The sequence below is a fragment of the Branchiostoma belcheri genome, unplaced genomic scaffold (genome assembly GCF_001625305.1).
Source record: "Branchiostoma belcheri isolate BF01 breed outbred unplaced genomic scaffold, Haploidv18h27 scaffold8, whole genome shotgun sequence".
Taxonomy (NCBI): domain Eukaryota; kingdom Metazoa; phylum Chordata; class Leptocardii; order Amphioxiformes; family Branchiostomatidae; genus Branchiostoma; species Branchiostoma belcheri.
Genome location: NW_017804464.1, coordinates 4,567,219 through 4,586,494, shown reverse-complemented (window position 1 = coordinate 4,586,494; position 19,276 = coordinate 4,567,219). Strand labels below are relative to the sequence as shown.

Sequence of the window (19,276 nt, the reverse complement as noted above, 5' to 3'; positions counted from 1 at the left end):
ATATATATATATATATATATATATATGTGTATTATAATTTTTGTATTATATATATATACAATACTCTCAATTATTTCAGGGCTTGTTCAGTTCAAGTTCGGCAACTTTCATCTGGAGGTAAAAATTATGATAATCTTAATTACACTATTCGAATTTTTGCAAAATATTATTTTTGGTTTGTTCACTCACGGTCGGTGTCTAATTTACCGTACTGAACATTCTGCATTGGGCCATCGGATATTTTTAACAGTTCGCAATACATTCTGTTTCAGAAGTTATGTTTGAACTGACCTATTGCTAAGGTTGACTCAGTCCGTAGACTTTCGTATACTTATTGGCAATAAATAAAGACTGTTACTCATATTGGTGACGTGAAATGAAATTGTTCGTGGAGTGTGTAGAATGGTTTATTATGACATGAATATATCAGAACAGATCACAACCAGAAAGCCGAATAGATGAAGTGATATTACAGAAATTGGCTGCCAACATTAAACACGCACATTTTTTCACAAGCTAATAAAAAATCACAAGCAGTAGTATTGCTGTGTATTAAGTAGTGTAAAAGCGAAGCAAGGTGCACACTTTTGTACGCACATTGTACAACTGGTGTGTTACGCCTAAAGGCGGTTTACCAGTTATGCGAAACAAATAAATGATTTTAATACTCAATACAGCACAACTTACGTAGAGTATTACAACACAACACGGGAGTGACACACTCGTTGTATTTAGCACACCAAAATAATACATTTGCGCTTGCAACAGACGTGGCGATTCCACCACCAGCAGTACCTCACGCAGGGGCAGCTTACGCATACGGGCCGACCAGCAAGTCCGAGTGGCCGGGAACGTGCCACACGGACATGTCCTCCATCCACCAGAGCTTCACCTGCAGTAAGACGGCTTACTTAGTCACATACACAAAATCAAGACTACGTTCAACATACACCACAGGAAATGGCCTTGTAAAGAGTCATGTATAACATGTGCACAGCAGAAAGTGTTCTATCCAATCATCTGCTCTGAAACAAAAGTAGACGTTGAATCTATAACATAAATCTTACATTTAATAATGTTACATTTCACTATCACAAAACTCCCTGCATTCCTATAAGATATACATTTTCCTGCCCACAAGAGATTTTGTAAATGTAGACAGATAAGAAGATAACAGCAGTGACAAACGCATCGATCTGAAAATATCTAGAAAAGAAGAACTGAGTTTTACGATTCTTGGTGTTTTAGGGACCATAAAACACCGAGAATCGGAAACTCAGTTATTGGATGTTACTCAACACCATTACATCGATACAGAGCATGTAAAATATACTCACGTGCGGTGTCGTCAATCTTGCTTGAACCGCCTTTCGTGTCTGTCAGCATGGCCAAAAGGGATGGCTGAAATAACCAGAAAAAATGATCTCAAAACGAAGCTATAGATGTCTCACTAAAATCAAGAAACTGTCTTTAGTGTACACTAGAAGACGTGCACTAAAAGACATACCTCTGGCTGTGACGCCGTCGGTTGGAGCAGGATCAGCAGAAGTCCAGTAAACAGCATCACTGTTGTCATGGGCATGCGAAGTCCTAGAAGTTGCCTTGCAGCAATCTAGAAGAAAAATGTTTGTTTACTAAAAGCTGTGTGCTGTCGCAGTCCAGATCCGTTTACTTTCTGTCGTGGGATCTACTGCTCAATCATCTGTGTCTAAATCTTAGCTGTCGTTCCACGACTGTGTTCCAAATAGTCACTGAGCGACGCAGGTGTTACATGCCCACCTCTCTACTAAGTAGCTTAACAAAACGTCCGTAGCAACCTTCCTTGATATCGAATTTCCTTAGCAACCTTCCTTGTGGGTAAAGTCAGTCAAGCAAGTAGCCTTTCTCTTTCTTTCCACTGAGGATAACAAGCTTAAATTCCAAAAAAACTCTTTACCGAAGCATTGAAATCAATTGCCGAAAACGCGTGTGAACTCACTACAATGCAGTCATAATCTAATCTGAAATATAGCTTTTACGAATAGTTCCTTATGGTATGAAGGGTTGCTAAACAGTAAAGGTAAAAACAGTGCTACCGATCAACAACACGCTAGCTACGACTAAGATACATGAATCTATATACTGTATAATATTACATATCACACAAACCTTGTTCTGAACACCAGTGGCCATCGTCCCTCTCGTTCGACAACAGAACTAGTAGATAAAGTCTTGCGATTCACGGAGGTTGTCCTTACCCACTTCCTCACCCACTGAGCTAGTGTCTCAGAATGAACTGCGTAGCTGTACTAAGTTTCCCCGTCGTCGCAGTGAAAAGGTAAGGTGATCTAATTGACAGGAACTTCCGTGGTATATTCAAGTACAGACATGTTTCCGCGTTTTCATGAAGCCATGACGTTAAACACCTGCACAGGTTCCTGTTTCTTTTGTCGTTTTATATTTGTCACTTTCCACATGACTAGCGGCAGTCAGAGTCACAAAGACCCTCTCGTCTCCGTTTGCGAGCATACAGTTACAAACACTTCTCCGGACTTAATGAGTGCGTCATTTTGTAGAGATGCATCACATGATTCATCTTTAATCTCCAAGCAGAAGGTTGGGTTCTGGCTTATTTTTGGCGTGTTTTAGGCTTTTTATCTGGATTTCTTTTTCTTTTTGCACTGGTACTTTATTTTTACCCCTTTGGGTTGGCGTAAGAAAAGATACCAGTGCAAAAAGGAATCTAAAAACATTCCAAAAATAAGCCAAAACCCAAACCACTGCTTGGAGAGTACGTAGTTCATCTACTGTTCTCTTTAAATACAAAGTGTTGGAAGTAATGGGACAACACTGCGTTATAAACGAAGAACTGCTGTTGGGTTGAATTTAGACTCCGTACAGTTCTGTTGATTTGAAAATTATATACGTGTATGTCGAGCTCATAAAGTCACCTACGTGGAGCTACTCACCAAAATGCATGTGGATATCCAAACATCTGAATTTGCGTTGTCGAAATCTACATAATTTATACTTGTAGTTACCTAAATGTCGACCTAAATAATAGACTATCGATACGTATACGTAGAATCGTGTGTTGCTTTTTAATCATTACTCTTTGATTTGCCTGGCCTATTTTTTTTTACCAGGAGGGACAGAACAAATTCCAAAAGGTCGTTCAAAAATCCTCCTAAAACTACCGCTAGCTAGCGCTACTTCTAGATTTTTAACATGTCGCAGTGCAAGACCGCTCTCGTCACTGGCGGGACCCGAGGAATCGGCTACGGTATAGCCGAGGAGCTCGCCACCGCCGGTTACGATCTTATTCTGGGGTACAGGCAAAACCAAGACCGTGCCGAAGCCGCCAAAGCACACCTGGAGGGGACGTACAATGTACGCGTGTTCTTGGTGTCAGGTGAGGCGGGAGACGAAGCCACCGTGGACGCTTACTTCTCCTGTGTCGAGGAGAACTTTAGTGGTAAACTGACGGCGCTGGTTCACAACGCTGGTGCCTACTGGCAAAACCGTTCCCACACCAAACCAGACGCCAGTGGCAGCTGGTTCCAAGGCTGGGAGGCGTACGAGTTCTTCCAGGGCATGTACCCGAAATGTTTCATCAGGCTGGTGGAGAGGGCGGTCACCTGTATGGAGGACGGGCGAGGGTACATCGTCGCCGTGTCTTCCCCCGGGTGTAACAACTCCCGCGGGCCGAACCTCGCCTACATCACCCCGGGTACGGCTAAGGCAAGTGTGGAGTACCTGGTCAGGCACTACGCCAAGCAGCTGGCGCCCAGGCGGATCACCTGTAACGTCGTCATCCCGGGCTTCACCAAGACCGAGGCCTGGGACCCAGTCGTGGAGGAGTTGGGGGCGGCGCAAGTCGACGCTTCCATCGGTTTCTGCGGTATGAGACGGTGGGCTAAGCCGCTTCTCCCCGTGAAGTCGGCGGTGTGGCGGCGTTCCTGTGCTCGGAGAAGGCGGCGTTCATCACCGGCGCGTCATTGCCCGTGGACGGCGGCGTCCACCTCAAGTAATTACGATAACGTCAAACCGAACATGCTTGGCTGTAGGGGACAGAACTGTCAACTGTAGGTCCCCTCATAACATAGGTCCTTTATTTCATGTACATGTAATAAATTACAATAGCCTACGGGCAGGAACTTGCAATAAATTTTCATTAAAAAGTGTGAAGAATGGCAACCGCCGAGTAGAATGAAATGCCATATGCATAACGCACGCGAGCATCTTGCAATTTCTGATAACTATTTAAACGTCGTTTAATAATGTATTAGTCACAAGAGGTTATCAGACATAAAGACCAACTGTTCTATCACAACCATCTTCCATAAGATCACCGTGTATTTTATTACTATCAGCGTCTGTAATATTATACATCAACGTGTACCTTCAGGTATACAATGGTTCTTAGGTACATAAAGCCACATCTTCATTTAAAATCGGATTTCATTCAAATGCGTTCTTGTTGTATTTTTTTTAGAAACTTTTTTTTTCTCCTAAAAAGCAGCTTCAATATCCTAGAAGACAAAATGCTTATTTTGGAAGTTAGAAATGCAGGCCTCCCTACTATACTTAGGCTGAAGCTGCTGAGTATCCATATACAGATATGTTACGTAATGCATTTACCAACATACCAAACATAATACAATAGAAACATGAACGAACATTCTCTTATCCTCTATCATCGGTTACTAGTACTATCTCTGTCCCCATCACCTTACCCAGCTACACACTATATAACTTTGGAAGCCCGTGGGTCTACGGGAGGGGTAATGATATACCCTAGTGAACACCGCATCTGACGCCCCATTTACAACAGTAGCTTCTACAGTTTCGCTTACACACCGTTCTACAACGGATACCCCACCAACGTTTGACTCGTTTGAGTACGCGCTCTGGTTCCTTGTGGTCCACATGTACAAGTGGCCCTGTTGAATTAAAAACGTACATAATAAGGAACGTTTCATCGACAAATCGTGGCATCTGTTGTGTACCTTTATTGACATCAACGATATAACGATTTCTAGTTTTTTTATTTGTTAACTGTATCCGTTCATCTTGTTTTGTTGTGATTTAATAAATAAAGATCTTCATTTATTAACGGATTATGTTATAAACGTTGCACTATCAACTGTGCAAACAATCGATCTACTTTACTCAATTGCAATATATAACAATTTTGCATATAACACTATTTCTACACACGAAGACATATAAATGTTTTCAGAAGTCATGCACATAATCTTATAAGCATGCATGCGTGAAAACGGTATCACTACCTATACTGGTACTCGTATTTTACCATTGTTTGATGTGTCGGCACTGGTATAAGAATCATTCTAAGTGCACTCTGACCTAGATATATTTCCCGGACCCTATTTCTTTAGTATGGTTATTCATTCAAATTTCGAAAAAAAATTATTACCATCAAATTCACGATCTTCTCCATTTATCTCGTCAGTTGGCACTGCTCCTTCCTTGTTGCTTTCCATCAATTCCAGAAGAGAGTTCTGTAAAAAAATAAGATTAACAAGACATTTAGCACCCGAGAGTGATCATGTATTAAAGTTTCCAAGTAGCCAGAACAAACATACGGTCTATTTGACTCCTTGTCAGTTTGTACGCTCCCAACGCTCGACATACCTCGTCTTCCTGCTGTGCATCACTCGGCTGGAGGATAACCGACACAACAACCACCAACACAGCAACAACCACAGCCAGTTTCACTGGTGTCATGGAAACGCCACATCCAGACCACTTCCTCTGTACGTGTGAGATAGGTGGACATCTTTTATGTGAATTGAAAGCTAGAAGAAGTGATAATATTTTACCCTCAGACCTGTTTACACAGGAAAAAGGCCAATTGCCGTAGGACATGTACAGTTCATTTTTACGGTAAATCGGCCCTATCGTATATCCTATTGAGTGTTGTAACCTAACTTGTATAGGAGATAAGAATGAAGTCACTCTCATTGCGGATTCTGGTCAAGTCCAGATATGTTTACTTTCTGTCGTGGGATACACTGCTCAGTCATCTGTGTCTAAATCTTGGCTGCCGTTCCACGACTGCGCTCTAAATAGCCACTGAGCGACGCAGGTGTTACATGCTCGGAACACCTGTCTACTACGTAGCTTAACAAGACGTCCATAGCAACCTTCCTTGATATCGAATTTCCTTAGCAACCTTCCTTGTAGGCAAACTTAAAATCTTAGCCTCCATAGCATGCCAACAACTGGGGGTTTGGGGGGTCTTCGGGGTCTTTCGGAGCTTTTATGTGCTATTTTCTGATTGCATATAGACAACATAGCCGGCCTGGTTGAATTACCCCCGTTTTTAGAACTGGGCTAATCAGAAAACAGCCGAAGACCACCAAACCCCCAGTTCTATGAGCCTGCTACAGAGGCTATTAAAATCTACGGTCATGTTAGTCGAACAAGTAGACCCTTTGCACACCTGCTTTACATATAATTTGTCTCTTTCTTTCTTTCCGAAGGTAACAAGCGTAAGTCCAAATACACGACACCAATCATGACGCTCACCCGGACGCCATTCACATTTTAAACCATTCAATGGTAGGTGACATGCATACTCAGCTCTCGTACAATATGAAGTACAAGTCCCATAATATGAGGGCCCTACTGGAATAAACAGGTCTGCATCGGGAAGGTGTCAAACTGCAACGTCTTCAGCTACCTTCACTGAAGTTGATATCCGCCTAGCAAATTCCTTGTGACAGACTTCACGGCTACTCTTTTGTTTTCTGGGGATCTCATTATCTTGCAAGTGCCATGAAAAAGACCTCCGGTGTTTCAAGAAAAAAGTAAAACCCAATAGCCACCTTCATAGACTTCAGGGCGGGTGCGTCAATTTTTTCGGGGAAACATTCTCTCCCCTGCAAAGCCCCTCGGCGACAAGACCGTCCCCGCGGCATAACTCGCGTCGCTCCCCGAAAAAAATAACGCCGCCGCACCAAAACCTGCGAAGGAGGCTAGAACTCAACGGGTTTTGAATTTAGAGTCTGTATGTTTTTAGTCCGTATTTATGAAGTTAACGGGTCTGGCGGTTCTTTTTACAGCTACATAAACTGATAAAACTATAGTAGTAATCTACAGACTCACCTTCTTCGGGGGGACTTTGGAGTCCATCATGTCTCTCACTGAACCACAGATTCAGCCCGGCGATTTTTTCTCAGCTCTCAGAAACCGCTCCTACTCACTCGGCGTCTGAAAACTAACTGCGCGATCGCAGTATTTTTCACTTCTAAAACTTCCTTGTTGTTGTCTTGAACGTGGGACGGTCCAACGGCTCTTGTAAACCTGGTAGGCCTTAGCTGGAATGCGATATCTGTGTGCGGTTGACCGAAACCTTCTCAGTGCTGTCGTCCTGAATAGCCAGAGGGCAGTGTGTGTAGATATTGGATTGGCCATTGGATTTGAGCCAAAACTGGCACCTTACCTCAAATATGCAGCACAGCGTCCCATCACTGTGACAGTACACCCGTATACGAACTATAGATCTTCTATATATATATATATATTCATACATACATACATACATACATACATACATATATACAAACACACACACACACACACATATATATATATACAATACTCTCAATTATTTCAGGGCTTGTTCAGTTCAAGTTCGGCAATTTCATCAAGAGGTAAAAATTATGATAATCTTAATTACACTATTCGAATATTTGCAAAATATTATTTTTGGTTTGTTCACTCACGGTCGCTGTCTAATTTACAGTACTGAACATTCTGCATTGGGCCATCGGATATTTTTAACAGTTTGCAATACATTCTGTTTCCCTCGCAGAAGTTATGTTTGAACTGACCTATTGCTAAGGTTGACTCAGTCCATACACTTTCGTATACTTATTGGCAATAAATAAAGACTGTTACTCATATTAGTGACGTGAAATGAAATTGTTCGTGTGTAGAATGCTTTATTATGACATGAATATATCACAACAGATCACAACCAGAAAGCTGATTAGATGAAGTGATATTACAGAAATTGGCTGCCAACATTAAACACATTTTTTCACAAGCTAATAAAAAATCACAAGCAGTAGTATTGCTGTGTATTAAGTAGTGTAAAAGCTAAGCAAGGTGCACAATTTTGTACCTACATTGTACATGTACAAAACTAGTGTGATACGCGTAAAGACGGTTTACCGGTTATGTGAAAGAAACAAATACAACGTACGCAGACTATTACAACACAACACGGGAGTGACACACTCGTTGTATTTAGCACAGTGTAATATTCCATCTGTACTTGCAACAGACGGGACGACGACGCACCCCGCAGTACCTCTCGCAAACCAATCTTACGCACATCATGCATCTGCCTCTTAGGCATCTCAGGGCGGCACGGGCCACACGGGCATGTCCTCCATCCACCAGAGCTTCACCTGCAGTAAGACGGCTTACTTAGTCACATACACAAAATCAAGACTACGTTCAACACAGAAAATGACCTTGTAAAGAGTTATGAGTATGGTATAACATGTACACAACAGGATGTATTCTATCCAATCATCTGCTCCAAAACAAAGGTATACATTGAATCTATAACATAAATCTTATATTTAATTATGTTACATTTCATTATCACACAACTCCCTGCATTCCCATAAGATATACATTTTCCTGCCCACATGAGATTTTGTAAATGTAGACAGATAAGAAGATAACAGCAGTGACAAACGCATCGATCTGAAAATATCTAGAAAAGAAGAACTGAGTTTTACGATTCTTGGTGTTTTAGGGACCATAAAACACCAAGAATCGGAAACTCAGTTATTGGATGTTTCACAATACTCAACACTACATGATACAGAGCATTTAAACGTAAAATATACTAACGTGTAGTGTCTTCAATGCTGTTTGAACTGGCTTCCTTGTCTGTCAGCCTGGCCAAAAGGGATTGCTGAAATAACCAGAAAAAATGATCTCAAAACGAAGCTATAGATGTCTTACTAAAAGTCAAGAAACTGTATATCTCAGAGGGAGTACACTAGAAGACGTGCACTAAAATACGTACCTCGGGCTGTGACGCCGTCGGTTGGAGCAGGATCAGCAGAACTCCAGTAAACAGCATCACTGTCGTCAAGGGCATGCGAAGTCCTGGAAGTTGCCTTGCAGCAACCTAGAAGAAAAATGTTTGTTTACTAAAAGCTGTGTGTTGTCGCAACATAAAAAAGCACAAGTCAATATTACAAAAACCCCACCACCACACCTACCGAGCAGGTAAATGTGTATCTTTCGTTCGAACTAGCTACGTTAAAAGCACTAGAAATACTATTAAATTGTTATATACACCCCTTTACCGATGCGTTGAAACTGATTGCCGAAAACACGGGTGAACTCACTACAATGCAGTCAGCATCTAATCTTAAATATAGCTTTTACGCCTCAAGGAAGTGCAACTCTAACGAATACTTCCTTGTGGTATGAAGGGTTGCTTAACAGTAAAGGTAAAGCGAAAAAACAGCGCCAGCGCTCAACAACACGCTAGCTACTACTAAAATACAAGAATCTATATACTGTATAATATTACATATCACACAAACCTTGTTCTGAACACCAGTGGCCATCGTCCCTCTCGTTCGACAACAAAAGTGGCAGATAAAGTCTTACGATCCGTGGAGCGGTTGTCCTTACCCACTCAGTGTCTCAGAATGAACTGCGTAGCTGTACTAAGTTTCCCCGTCGTCACAGTGAAAAGGTAAGGTGATCTAATTGACCGGAACTTCCGTGGTGTATTCAAGTACAGGCATGTTCTCGTCTTGAGGCCATGACCTTAAACACCTGCACACTCAGGTTCCTGTTTCTGTTGTCGTTTTATATTTGTCACTTTCCACATGACTAGCGGCAGTCAGAGTCACAAAGAGTCTCTCGTCATGCGGGTTCACGAGGCTTAAAACGTCTCGGTCTGCGATCAGACAGTTACAAACCGATTCTCTAGACTTATTTATTGCGTCATATTTTGTATAAATGCAGAGGTTTGGGTTTTGGCTTATTTCTTGCGTCTTTTTAAATGTAGGCTATTTTTATCGGGCTTTCTTTTCAGTGCAGTGGTATCTTTTCTACCCCTTTGGGTTGGAGTAAAAAAGATATCAGTGCAAAAAGAAAGCCCGATTTAAAAAGGCCCCAAAAGACGCCAAAATGAGCCCAAACCTCTGCCTGGTGAGTACATTTTGTAGTTCGTTTTCTGTTGTGTTTAACTCCAGAGAGTTGGAAGTAATGGGGCAACACTACGTCACAAACGGAGAACCGCTGGGATGAATTTAGACTCCTTATATTTCTGTTTATTTCAAAATTTAGAAATAAAATCGAAGTGTAAGACGAGCTCATAAAGTCACTTATGTAGAGCTACTCCCAAATCACGTGGATTGGATATCCACATGATTTGGATTTAACATCTAAATTTGCGTTGTCTAAATCTATATATACTAGTAGTTGCACATATCGACCTAAATAATAGACTCTCGATACGTATACGTAGAATCGTGTGTTGCTTTTTAATCATTACCCTTTAATTTGCCTGGCCTATTTTTTTACCAGGAGGGACAGTACAAATTCCAAAAGGTCATCAATTCTACAATCCTCTTAAAATGAATTGCACCGCAAGCTTTCTAGATTTTTAACATGTCGCAGAGCAAGACCGCTCTTGTCACTGGCGGGACCCGAGGAATCGGCTACGGTATAGCCGAGGAGCTCGCCACCGCCGGTTACGATCTTATTCTGGGGTACCGGCAAAACCAAGACCGCGCTCAAGACGCCAAAGCACACCTGGAGGGGACGTACAATGTACGCGTGTTCCTGGTGTCAGGTGAGGCGGGAGACGAAGCCACGGTGGACGCTTACTTCTCCTGTATCCAGGAGAACTTCGGTGGTAAGCTGACGGCCCTGGTCCACAACGCCGGAGCGTACTGGCAAAACCGTTCCCACACCAAACCAGACGCCAGTGGCAGCTGGTTCCAAGGCTGGGAGGCGTACGAGTTCTTCCAGGGCATGTACCCGAAATGTTTCATCAGGCTGGTGGAGAGGGCGGTCACCTGTATGGAGGACGGGCGAGGGTACATCGTCGCCGTGTCTTCCCCCGGGTGTAACACCTCCCGCGGGCCGAACCTCGCCTACATCACCCCGGGAACGGCTAAGGCAAGTGTGGAGTACCTGGTCAGGCACTACGCCAAGCAGCTGGCGCCCAGGCGGATCACCTGTAACGTCGTCATCCCGGGCTTCACCAAGACCGAGGCCTGGGACCCAGTCGTGGAGGAGTTGGGGGCGGCGCAAGTCGACGCTTTCATCGGTTCTTGCGGTATGAGACGGTGGGCTTCTCCCCGTGAAGTCGGCGGTGTGGCGGCGTTCCTCTGCTCGGAGAAGGCGGCGTTCATTACCGGCGCGTCACTGCCCGTGGACGGCGGCGTCCACCTCAAGTAATTATGATAACGTCAAACCGAACATGCCTGACTGTATTGTAGAGGACAACCCTATCGACTGTGAGGTCACCGTATAGATTCATATGGAGAATAGAGGGGAGTAGAATGAAATATCATATGTATAATTATAATTGCTAACTCTGTCATCGTTGAATAATGTACTATTGATGGTCTAACAGATCTGATAAAAAGTTACTTCTAACACGAATGTCTGAACATTTTTTTTCGCATTAGCTTTAACTTTCAAGAATGGGAAAGTTACAAAAGTTTATCCGACATAAAGGTCAACTGTTGTATCACAATCTTCCATACACGTGTTCCATAAGATCACCGTGTCCTTTATTACTATAAGCGTACATGATTACACACCAACATATACCTTCAAGTATACAACGGTGTCTAGGTACATAATGCTGAATCTTCATATAAAGTAGAATTTCCAGTTTATTCAAATGCGTACTTCATCCTACCTTTGTCTTAGAAAGTTAACTTTCTCCTAAAAAGCAGCTTCAATGTTATAGAAGAAAATGCTCATTTTAGTTAGAAGTTAGAAAAGGATAACCGACACAACCACCACCAACACAGCAACAACCACAGCCAGTTTCATGGAAACACCACGTCCGGGCCACTTCCTCTGTGTGAGATATTTTCATGTACAAATGTAATCTGTGCCTATTGTTTTAAATGAACTAATCTACTGATTTTCTATACATGTACACAATATAGTTTTAAGTACTTCTGAAATGAATGAACTGTCCACATTACCCAAAGAACACACCTTGTTCTGGGCACCACTATCCATAGTCTCTTCCGTTCCGTTCAACTTAGTAAGTCTTATGAAATTCTTGGAGGTCTATCTTCTTTCGCCACAGAGCCCAACCACTCAGCTTAGCGCCCGACAGCTAACTGCGTTGTATTTTTCAAGTTCTCACTTCCTCTAGCCTCTACCAGGCTTCAGAATCGGTTGGAAAGAGAAGAAATTGAATTGACAAAATAGATAGAATAACCAGCCAAAGGGGTTGGTGCGCTGAAGGAGTTAGCCGCTCCAGAACAAACTGTACTCTGGGTTTAAGAGGACCAACTTCCTTGGCATAGTATTCACTCTTTCCAGCCGCTACCGAAGCCTGGTAGAGGTTAACTTCGGACGTTCTATTGACAGGAACAACGGTGTATCCATGCATACAGAACGCCTGCCTTGAGGCCATCTCGTTTTACATTGTAACTATGACCTAAATATGTTATACGCGCAGCACACCTCACAGTCTTGTCATTTTCCCTCAGTGCCCAAAATTTAAAACGGGCATTCAGACAAACCACGTGCACCTCTCTTTGCGTCATGCCCTAAACTATGTCGATATACTAGTACTTTCCTTCAGACTAGTTTGGTTAAGTCATTTCGCTGAAATGCATATGGTAACAACTATGAGTTGGAAATCGTGTAATCTCCAAGCAGATCTTTTGGTGGGGGTAAGACAGTATCAAATTGGCCAGTCTGTAACCATTGTGGGGAAATGGTTACAGACTGGCCAATTTCATACTGTCTTACCCCCACCACTAAGAGCTGCTTGGAGATTAGAAATCGTGTGCCTGATAACGTTAACGTTACGTTTTTGTAATCCGGACGTTTTTGCCATGTATTGCACTTGCTAAATTCATGTTAGAATTTTTTTTCGTTTTGATCTTAACGTCTTCTCTTTATGCATTGACATTACTTCCAGGGTGTCATCCAGGGAAAAAGTGATGTTTCGCCATTGTGAAGTTGCAGTCTCTTCAGTTCCCACAAGAGGGCGCTGTCTATCCACGTCCTGTTCTATTTTACGTCACTGCCGCAAAACGACAAAGGTGAAAGGTCGAGGTGTTAGCAGACGAACGTGTCTCGACTTGAACTGGTAAAAATATAGTAAAAAATAGAGCATTTTTAATTCAACATGCCGAAAGTCAAGAGCTCAAAGACGTCCCGTACCCACCAGGAAGTGCAGAAGCAAGGTAGACTGCTATTTTCTTCCGTTTTAGCTCGATAATCTGTGGATGCTTTTCTAGAGTGGGGAGGGGGGCAATCCACATGCACTACTTGCACTCAACTGCGGAAATAGATATTTTTTTACAGTGATAATTCAAATTCTTCAAATGGATTGTCGTGAATGCATTGCGTACATTACGTGTGTTACCTTGTAGGCATTGGGTTCAACAAGCAGTTCGGCCAGCACATTCTGAAGAATCCTCTAGTCGTGGACAGCATGGTGGAAAAGGTCTGTTTCGTTTTGAGTTAACGTTACTTTTGAGAATTTGACTTCTTTGTGTTATATTTTCTTCATTGTCATCATCTTATTGCGTCTTGTTTGCAACATCGATTATGCTACAAAATATTGGCCTCAGAGCTATGATCATGAATCCTGATCAGAGTCACAAAAATTTCAATTATTGTAAGTTGATTGTGATCATGACTATTATGAAAATTGAGTTATTAAAAGTTACCTTGGTATGTAACCATTGATAAAGGGATATCTGGAGGGATGCCTATGAATACCAATCATCTATATAGTTCTCATAATGTTATATGTTCTATTAAACAAACTAATGATCTCAATTGTAACTTGACATTTGTTTCACTGGTATCCAATGACAGTGCTTGTTTCATCCTGTTCTCAGGCAGCCCTACGGCCCACAGACACGGTGCTGGAGATTGGTCCTGGAACTGGAAACCTCACTATGAAGATGATAGACAGGGTGAAAAAGGTGAGTTATCCTATGGTATTTTCTAACAGTTTGTCTGTCATTGCATTTCACAGGAACACTAGAGTGCAGTAAATCTAAATGCTATGTTTTTGAGGTGATCTATCTTGTATGCGTTTTGTCTGTGTGGTTTTTATCATATCTTACACCTACATTGTACCAGGAATAGTTTTAATAGTTTTAATCATTTACAATATTAAAATATTGTAAATGATTAATTTTGTGGCCAAGTAGGCCTTAGGCTCAAAAGTTATACAAGTATTGAATGGTAAGAATTCACCTTGTGTATTTGTATGTGTAGTCTTCATATTTTTTTGGCCAATAAAGCCTTGTAGCACACTGCCACTTTATACCAACATGTATGAGGAGTAGTATGTTGTTGGTAAGCTGTAATGATATTAGTAACTGTTGGTTAGATAGACACATTTGTGCTTGACTACTGACTGTTCTTAATTGTCAATAGGTGATTGCCTGTGAAATAGACCCCAGACTAGTGGCGGAACTGCAGAAGAGAGTCCAGGGAACGTGAGTATTAATGAATATACTCAACACAAGAAATCTTGACCAGGACACTCCTTTGAGATTAAGTGCTTTTAAACAATTTAAGGAACTACCCTTCAAGAACATGAACTGGTGATGGTATATGGGGTCAGGGAACTCTAGATTGAGATTTTCATGAAAGTTCATCTGTGTTGGTAGTAATCATAACATAGTAAAACGTTGAATTTTATTCCAACACACAGTTTACAGAGAGACCAAATTTTCAGCGACCACTGTCGCCTTCATCAGGATAATTAATGACCAATCACTTCACAACGTGATCTCGCGAGAGTTACGGTTTACAAACGTGATCTTATTCACACGAGAATCACTGAAATTGCTATATTATATCATCTTGTCCTATGGTAATTGATATTGAGGAATTGAGTTCTTCATGGTATTTTACCTTTCTGAGTAATACTCAGAAAGGTTAATATCATGAAGAACTTATATATTGTTCAAGATTTTGGTACTTTTGTGATGTAGGTTTTGATGTTTCCTGTACAGACCATCAGCTCACAAGCTCCAGATGATGGTAGGAGATGCGTTAAAGACTGATCTGCCGTTCTTTGACATCTGTGTAGCCAACATACCCTACCAGGTGAGTGGCTGTATTAACATTTTTTGCACCTGATTTTGTGAGCTTAGTCTGGGCTGTAATGTTGATGATAATGATATGTTGCACACTTGGTAAGGCAGAAGGAAAAGAAGTTGACATTGTTCAACATCTATGTGTTGCTTATTATATTGCTAGCTGACAAAAACCTACTAAGACTAGTAAGTAAGAGTAAGAAAGAAGAAGCATTTGGCATACATTGTAATATGTTACATTGAAAATACATTTTAGATATAGATAAAAATACATTTTAGATATAGATATTTTCAAACAAAGTAAAAAGTACAAGTTAAGTGAAGAATTGCTGATGGGAATAGACATGTAAGAAAATGGTACCACCTTTAAGTAGACAGCCCCTTAAACTTGTTAATCTGGCACTGGTTAATCTCTTAATGAGTGTTACTGATATTTGTTCAAATTGTTGTTGTTTCACTTCAGATCTCCTCCCCTCTAGTCTTCAAACTGTTGTTACACAGACCTTTCTTCAGGTAAGACATGATCAAGGACTGGTGGTCATTGTCTTTTATAAAGGAGTTTTAACTTTTATAAAAAAAAAGTACAAGAAACTTATAACGTGATCAGTACTTGAAACATTTTAAAAGTCCATTTAACATAAGGTTTGTTGCTGACTGCATAGTATTAGTAGTGTCAGTTTAAAAATTTGACTAGTACTTGAACAAAATTTTACTAGTGCATGTACTTGTACGTGTTCTTTTAGGTACAAGTACTAGTAAATGGTACCTGCAGTACTGTCAGACACATATACTATAGGCGTCCCTTTGTAGGTGTCATACTGTTGATGTATATTAACATGGCCCCTTGGCAACCGTTGCTAGGTGTGCGATCCTGATGTTCCAGAGAGAGTTTGCCCAGCGCCTGGTGGCCCCGCCCGGTGACAAGCTGTACTGTCGACTGTCTCTCAACGTGCAGCTCCTGGCTAGAGTGGACCATCTCATGAAGGTTGGAGACAGATTCACATTTTACACTCCTGTAGCACAAAGGGTCTCTGTAATTTTATGATTACCAAGTATCCAACTTTATCTTTCTACTTTCAGTTTGAGTACATTTAGTTTTATTGTTGCCACACATATTGTACACTTGTAAACTAATATGTGTGCTGTGGGCACAGGTACTAGTAGTACCACAGTAGAAATTGACAGTTAAATACTTGAAGTTTTGTAAAAGGATCATCGTTTAAGTAGAAATGTGGTAATAATGTGGTATAACAGTTTAAAAGTAATCTAAACATCCGAAATTTTAGGTACATGTACCATGTCAGAACAGAAATGTGTTCTTGGCATTAGCATTGCAAACGTGTACTGTACATTCAGTTAAGCACACTGATATTTGAAGTGTACAAAGTTTAATTTTAACTATATCCCCCAGATTATCTCTCATGTGACTCGTGAGTGAAGAGTTACCATGTGACAGGTTTGTTCCCTCCCTTCTTGTCTGACTACAGATCGGCAGGAACAACTTCCGACCACCGCCCAAGGTAGAGTCCAGCGTGGTCAGACTGGAACCCAAGAACCCCCCTCCCCCCATCAACTTTCAGGTCAGATTTTGAACTATTATACAGACACACTTAACTATGTACTAATACCACCATCCCTACATGTACTGTCTACTACTGATACAATGTAGTAGATCTCTACTGTGTACAGTACAGCCTGGAATTATGGTTGATAGTCATGTACATTTGTACATTTGTACATGTACATGATATGTGGGGAATATTTTCTGTTATGAAATTTTTCCCTTTTCTGTAGTCGTGATTGTTAAGGCATTGCCTGCAACTGCTTGCTTGTGTTGAGCTTTGTGGTGGGACTAGTATAGGAGCTTGATGGATTGTAAATAGTTGACTTATGCCTGCAGTACTGTCAGGCACATATAGGTGTCTCTTCGACACTGTCTGGTCTTCATTCTGACTTATAAAAGCTTTTTCTGATACCTACATTATACTACAAATCTGTAAGATACCTCCATTAATACTGCTTTTTACATGAGATATATCTCTTTAAAAGATCGGAAAAGTCTTGGATTGCTTCTAAAACTTCAAAAACAGGAAAAGAGTACTTATTTGAAATGCATATTTCAAATGATTTATTAGTGTAAATTTGTAGTACCCTTTTTGACATCTCAATATCTTTATTGGAGCCTGCTGAAATGCACAGACTTGTCAGTTATCTCAAAAGTTCTAGTTATGAATTCCTTCAGGATGGTCTTAATTGACAACCATGAAAATCAAAGAAAACTAGATGAGGAACGTATCCAGGAAAGTTTGCATATGGAATTTGCCACATAATCCTTGTGTTCTTTGTGGAATTAACTGGAATGTTTGACCATATAAGTACATGTAAGTTGTGAGCTTAGTTGGTGGCTCTGTGCTGATAGATTTGCACAGAATGATGTTTGCATAATTTGACATCCCATATCATGTAGATGAATATGACATGTGCCTGTACATAATAAGATTTTACATTTTACTAGTAAATTCTCAGGCCTCTAGTACTGCTGCAAAACACATTGCAGGAAAAGCAAAAGAAGTTATAACAGTTACTTTGAAAGTAAGAAATAGTTTCTTTATTCCCAAAACAAGCCACAGCTTATACAGTGATACACTTAGCTTGTTTGTAATAGTTTCTGTGTGATGATATTTTAAACCTGCTTGCTTCAGATATTGGCAGTGAGGAGAACAATCATGATGTTTTAATTTTAGGATGAGTAGTACAATATACATGGCAAAGAATTATGTTTAATACATACTGGTAACATCATATTCAATACATTTTGGTGTACATTCATTCCAGCCAATCTCCCTCATATAGACATACATATGGATAGTATTAAGCATCTGTTGAGTTATTCCTAAACCTCCTTCTTGTGATCAACATAGCTTAACCTTTCAATCATAACATACTTCTCAGTGGTTCCTCTACATATTTTGTTGGCAAGGTGGTTCCGGTTAACAAGATAACACACACAGTTGCTAGATTTTCTGTGTCTGGGATAGGTTCTAAGTAGTGCTGTGTACCTAAACCCACATTTAGGTTCAGGTCCAGATTCAAGTCTAGGGGTTTAGGTTCAGTTACGGACTCGTACATGTAAGTCTGGACCTAAACCCATGGCATATACAAAATTGCATGTTGGCAACCTTGCAATGTTGTCTGAGCAAAACTTTGGCCACTTAACATGGAGGCCGACACTTGACGATGTGCGATGGCAATGTTTTCTTCATTTTACAGCACAGATTTTGCAATCAATGGAAGGTTTTAGGTGGTTTGGTAAGAAAAGGGGTACTGTGATATGGGTTTTTCTTGTAATAAGTCCGCAATCGGTTCTTGACTTTTAGGTTTTTTTGGACTTGAACCTAAACATTTTTACAAGTCCAGAACCGGTCCAGCGAACTGGCGCACAGCACTAGCTCTAAGTGTTGTTTACATTGACATACCAATTTTTTGGCTGCTTTATCGAGGTAGTGTATATATTATATTATGAAACATTATGATAGCTTCTCATACAACAAGAAAGAACTCAGAAAACACCACATGAATGTACTTAGTATCCCACTGCTGAGTGTTCTTTAATTTTTCTTCCAAGTTTAAGTGCAAACCTGGTCTTGAAGATCAGATTGTAGCACATTTCTGAGAAACTATTCTTCAGATCTAAAATGATACCTTTAAGGCCAATTGAATGTGCAAGGGTTTATTTCCATTTATCACATTCTCGGTCAGTATTTCTTCCACCGTCATTCAATAACTTTCTAACAAAAAAGTTGACAAACTACAATTTGTACACTTTTTCATTGTGGCTTTATGTACTTGAGACAGTGTAATGTCAAACTAGAAGTCTTACCTTAAACAATGTAGATGATTATAGACTACATTTAGCTAATTAAGCTAAGAGCTATAAATAAGCTAACAAATTTACA

General features: G+C 40.8%; 3 protein-coding genes and 1 pseudogene across 6 annotated transcripts in view; 3 read left to right on the top strand and 1 right to left on the bottom strand.

Annotated features, from left to right (window-relative positions):
• Nucleotides 1–382: 382 nt before the first annotated feature.
• Nucleotides 383–9,890, bottom strand: LOC109486186. Of its 4 annotated transcripts, none has more exons than XM_019789902.1 (4): nucleotides 9,585–9,890; nucleotides 1,508–1,612; nucleotides 1,338–1,401; nucleotides 383–892 (listed from the first exon to the last, which is right to left on the bottom strand). In XM_019789902.1, the coding sequence occupies exons 1-4, from the start codon at nucleotides 9,606–9,608 to the stop codon at nucleotides 732–734; spliced, it is 354 nt and encodes a 117-aa protein (XP_019645461.1). In that variant the 5' UTR covers nucleotides 9,609–9,890; the 3' UTR covers nucleotides 383–731. The 4 variants fall into 4 exon arrangements, with proteins under 4 accessions (XP_019645461.1, XP_019645460.1, XP_019645459.1 ...); XM_019789901.1 differs by lacking the exons at nucleotides 1,338–1,401; nucleotides 1,508–1,612 and adding exons at nucleotides 8,878–8,941; nucleotides 9,056–9,160 and having other exon boundaries at nucleotides 9,585–9,870; XM_019789900.1 differs by lacking the exon at nucleotides 1,508–1,612 and adding an exon at nucleotides 9,056–9,160 and having other exon boundaries at nucleotides 9,585–9,870.
• LOC109486158 lies at nucleotides 3,166–4,021 on the top strand (annotated as a pseudogene).
• Nucleotides 9,708–11,538, top strand: LOC109486159 (uncharacterized oxidoreductase YmfI-like). The gene is made up of 2 exons (XM_019789864.1): nucleotides 9,708–9,739; nucleotides 10,579–11,538. The coding sequence occupies exon 2, from the start codon at nucleotides 10,663–10,665 to the stop codon at nucleotides 11,455–11,457; it is 795 nt and encodes a 264-aa protein (XP_019645423.1). The 5' UTR covers nucleotides 9,708–9,739; nucleotides 10,579–10,662; the 3' UTR covers nucleotides 11,458–11,538.
• Nucleotides 11,539–13,208: 1,670 nt separating this feature from the next.
• Nucleotides 13,209–19,276, top strand: part of LOC109486151 (probable dimethyladenosine transferase) — a 47,986-nt gene continuing 41,918 nt past the window's right edge. The window contains exons 1-8 of the mRNA XM_019789855.1: nucleotides 13,209–13,442; nucleotides 13,632–13,705; nucleotides 14,106–14,192; nucleotides 14,653–14,714; nucleotides 15,237–15,330; nucleotides 15,784–15,833; nucleotides 16,182–16,305; nucleotides 16,808–16,900. Coding sequence (XP_019645414.1) covers nucleotides 13,385–13,442; nucleotides 13,632–13,705; nucleotides 14,106–14,192; nucleotides 14,653–14,714; nucleotides 15,237–15,330; nucleotides 15,784–15,833; nucleotides 16,182–16,305; nucleotides 16,808–16,900 — 642 coding nt within the window. The 5' untranslated portion in view covers nucleotides 13,209–13,384. The remainder of the gene's footprint in view (nucleotides 13,443–13,631; nucleotides 13,706–14,105; nucleotides 14,193–14,652; nucleotides 14,715–15,236; nucleotides 15,331–15,783; nucleotides 15,834–16,181; nucleotides 16,306–16,807; nucleotides 16,901–19,276) is intronic.

Excerpts from the sequence above, each read along its gene's own strand:
- LOC109486186 (XM_019789899.1), bottom strand. The coding sequence starts at position 9,608 with ATGGCCACTGGTGTTCAGAACAAG. Across the intron at positions 9,161-9,584 it reads CCACTGGTGTTCAGAACAAG|GTTGCTGCAAGGCAACTTCC; the intron begins GTTTGTGTGATA and ends TTTTTCTTCTAG. Across the intron at positions 8,942-9,055 it reads CGACGGCGTCACAGCCCGAG|CAATCCCTTTTGGCCAGGCT; the intron begins GTACGTATTTTA and ends TGGTTATTTCAG.
- LOC109486159 (XM_019789864.1), top strand. The coding sequence starts at position 10,663 with ATGTCGCAGAGCAAGACCGCTCTTGTCACTGGCGGGACCCGAGGAATC.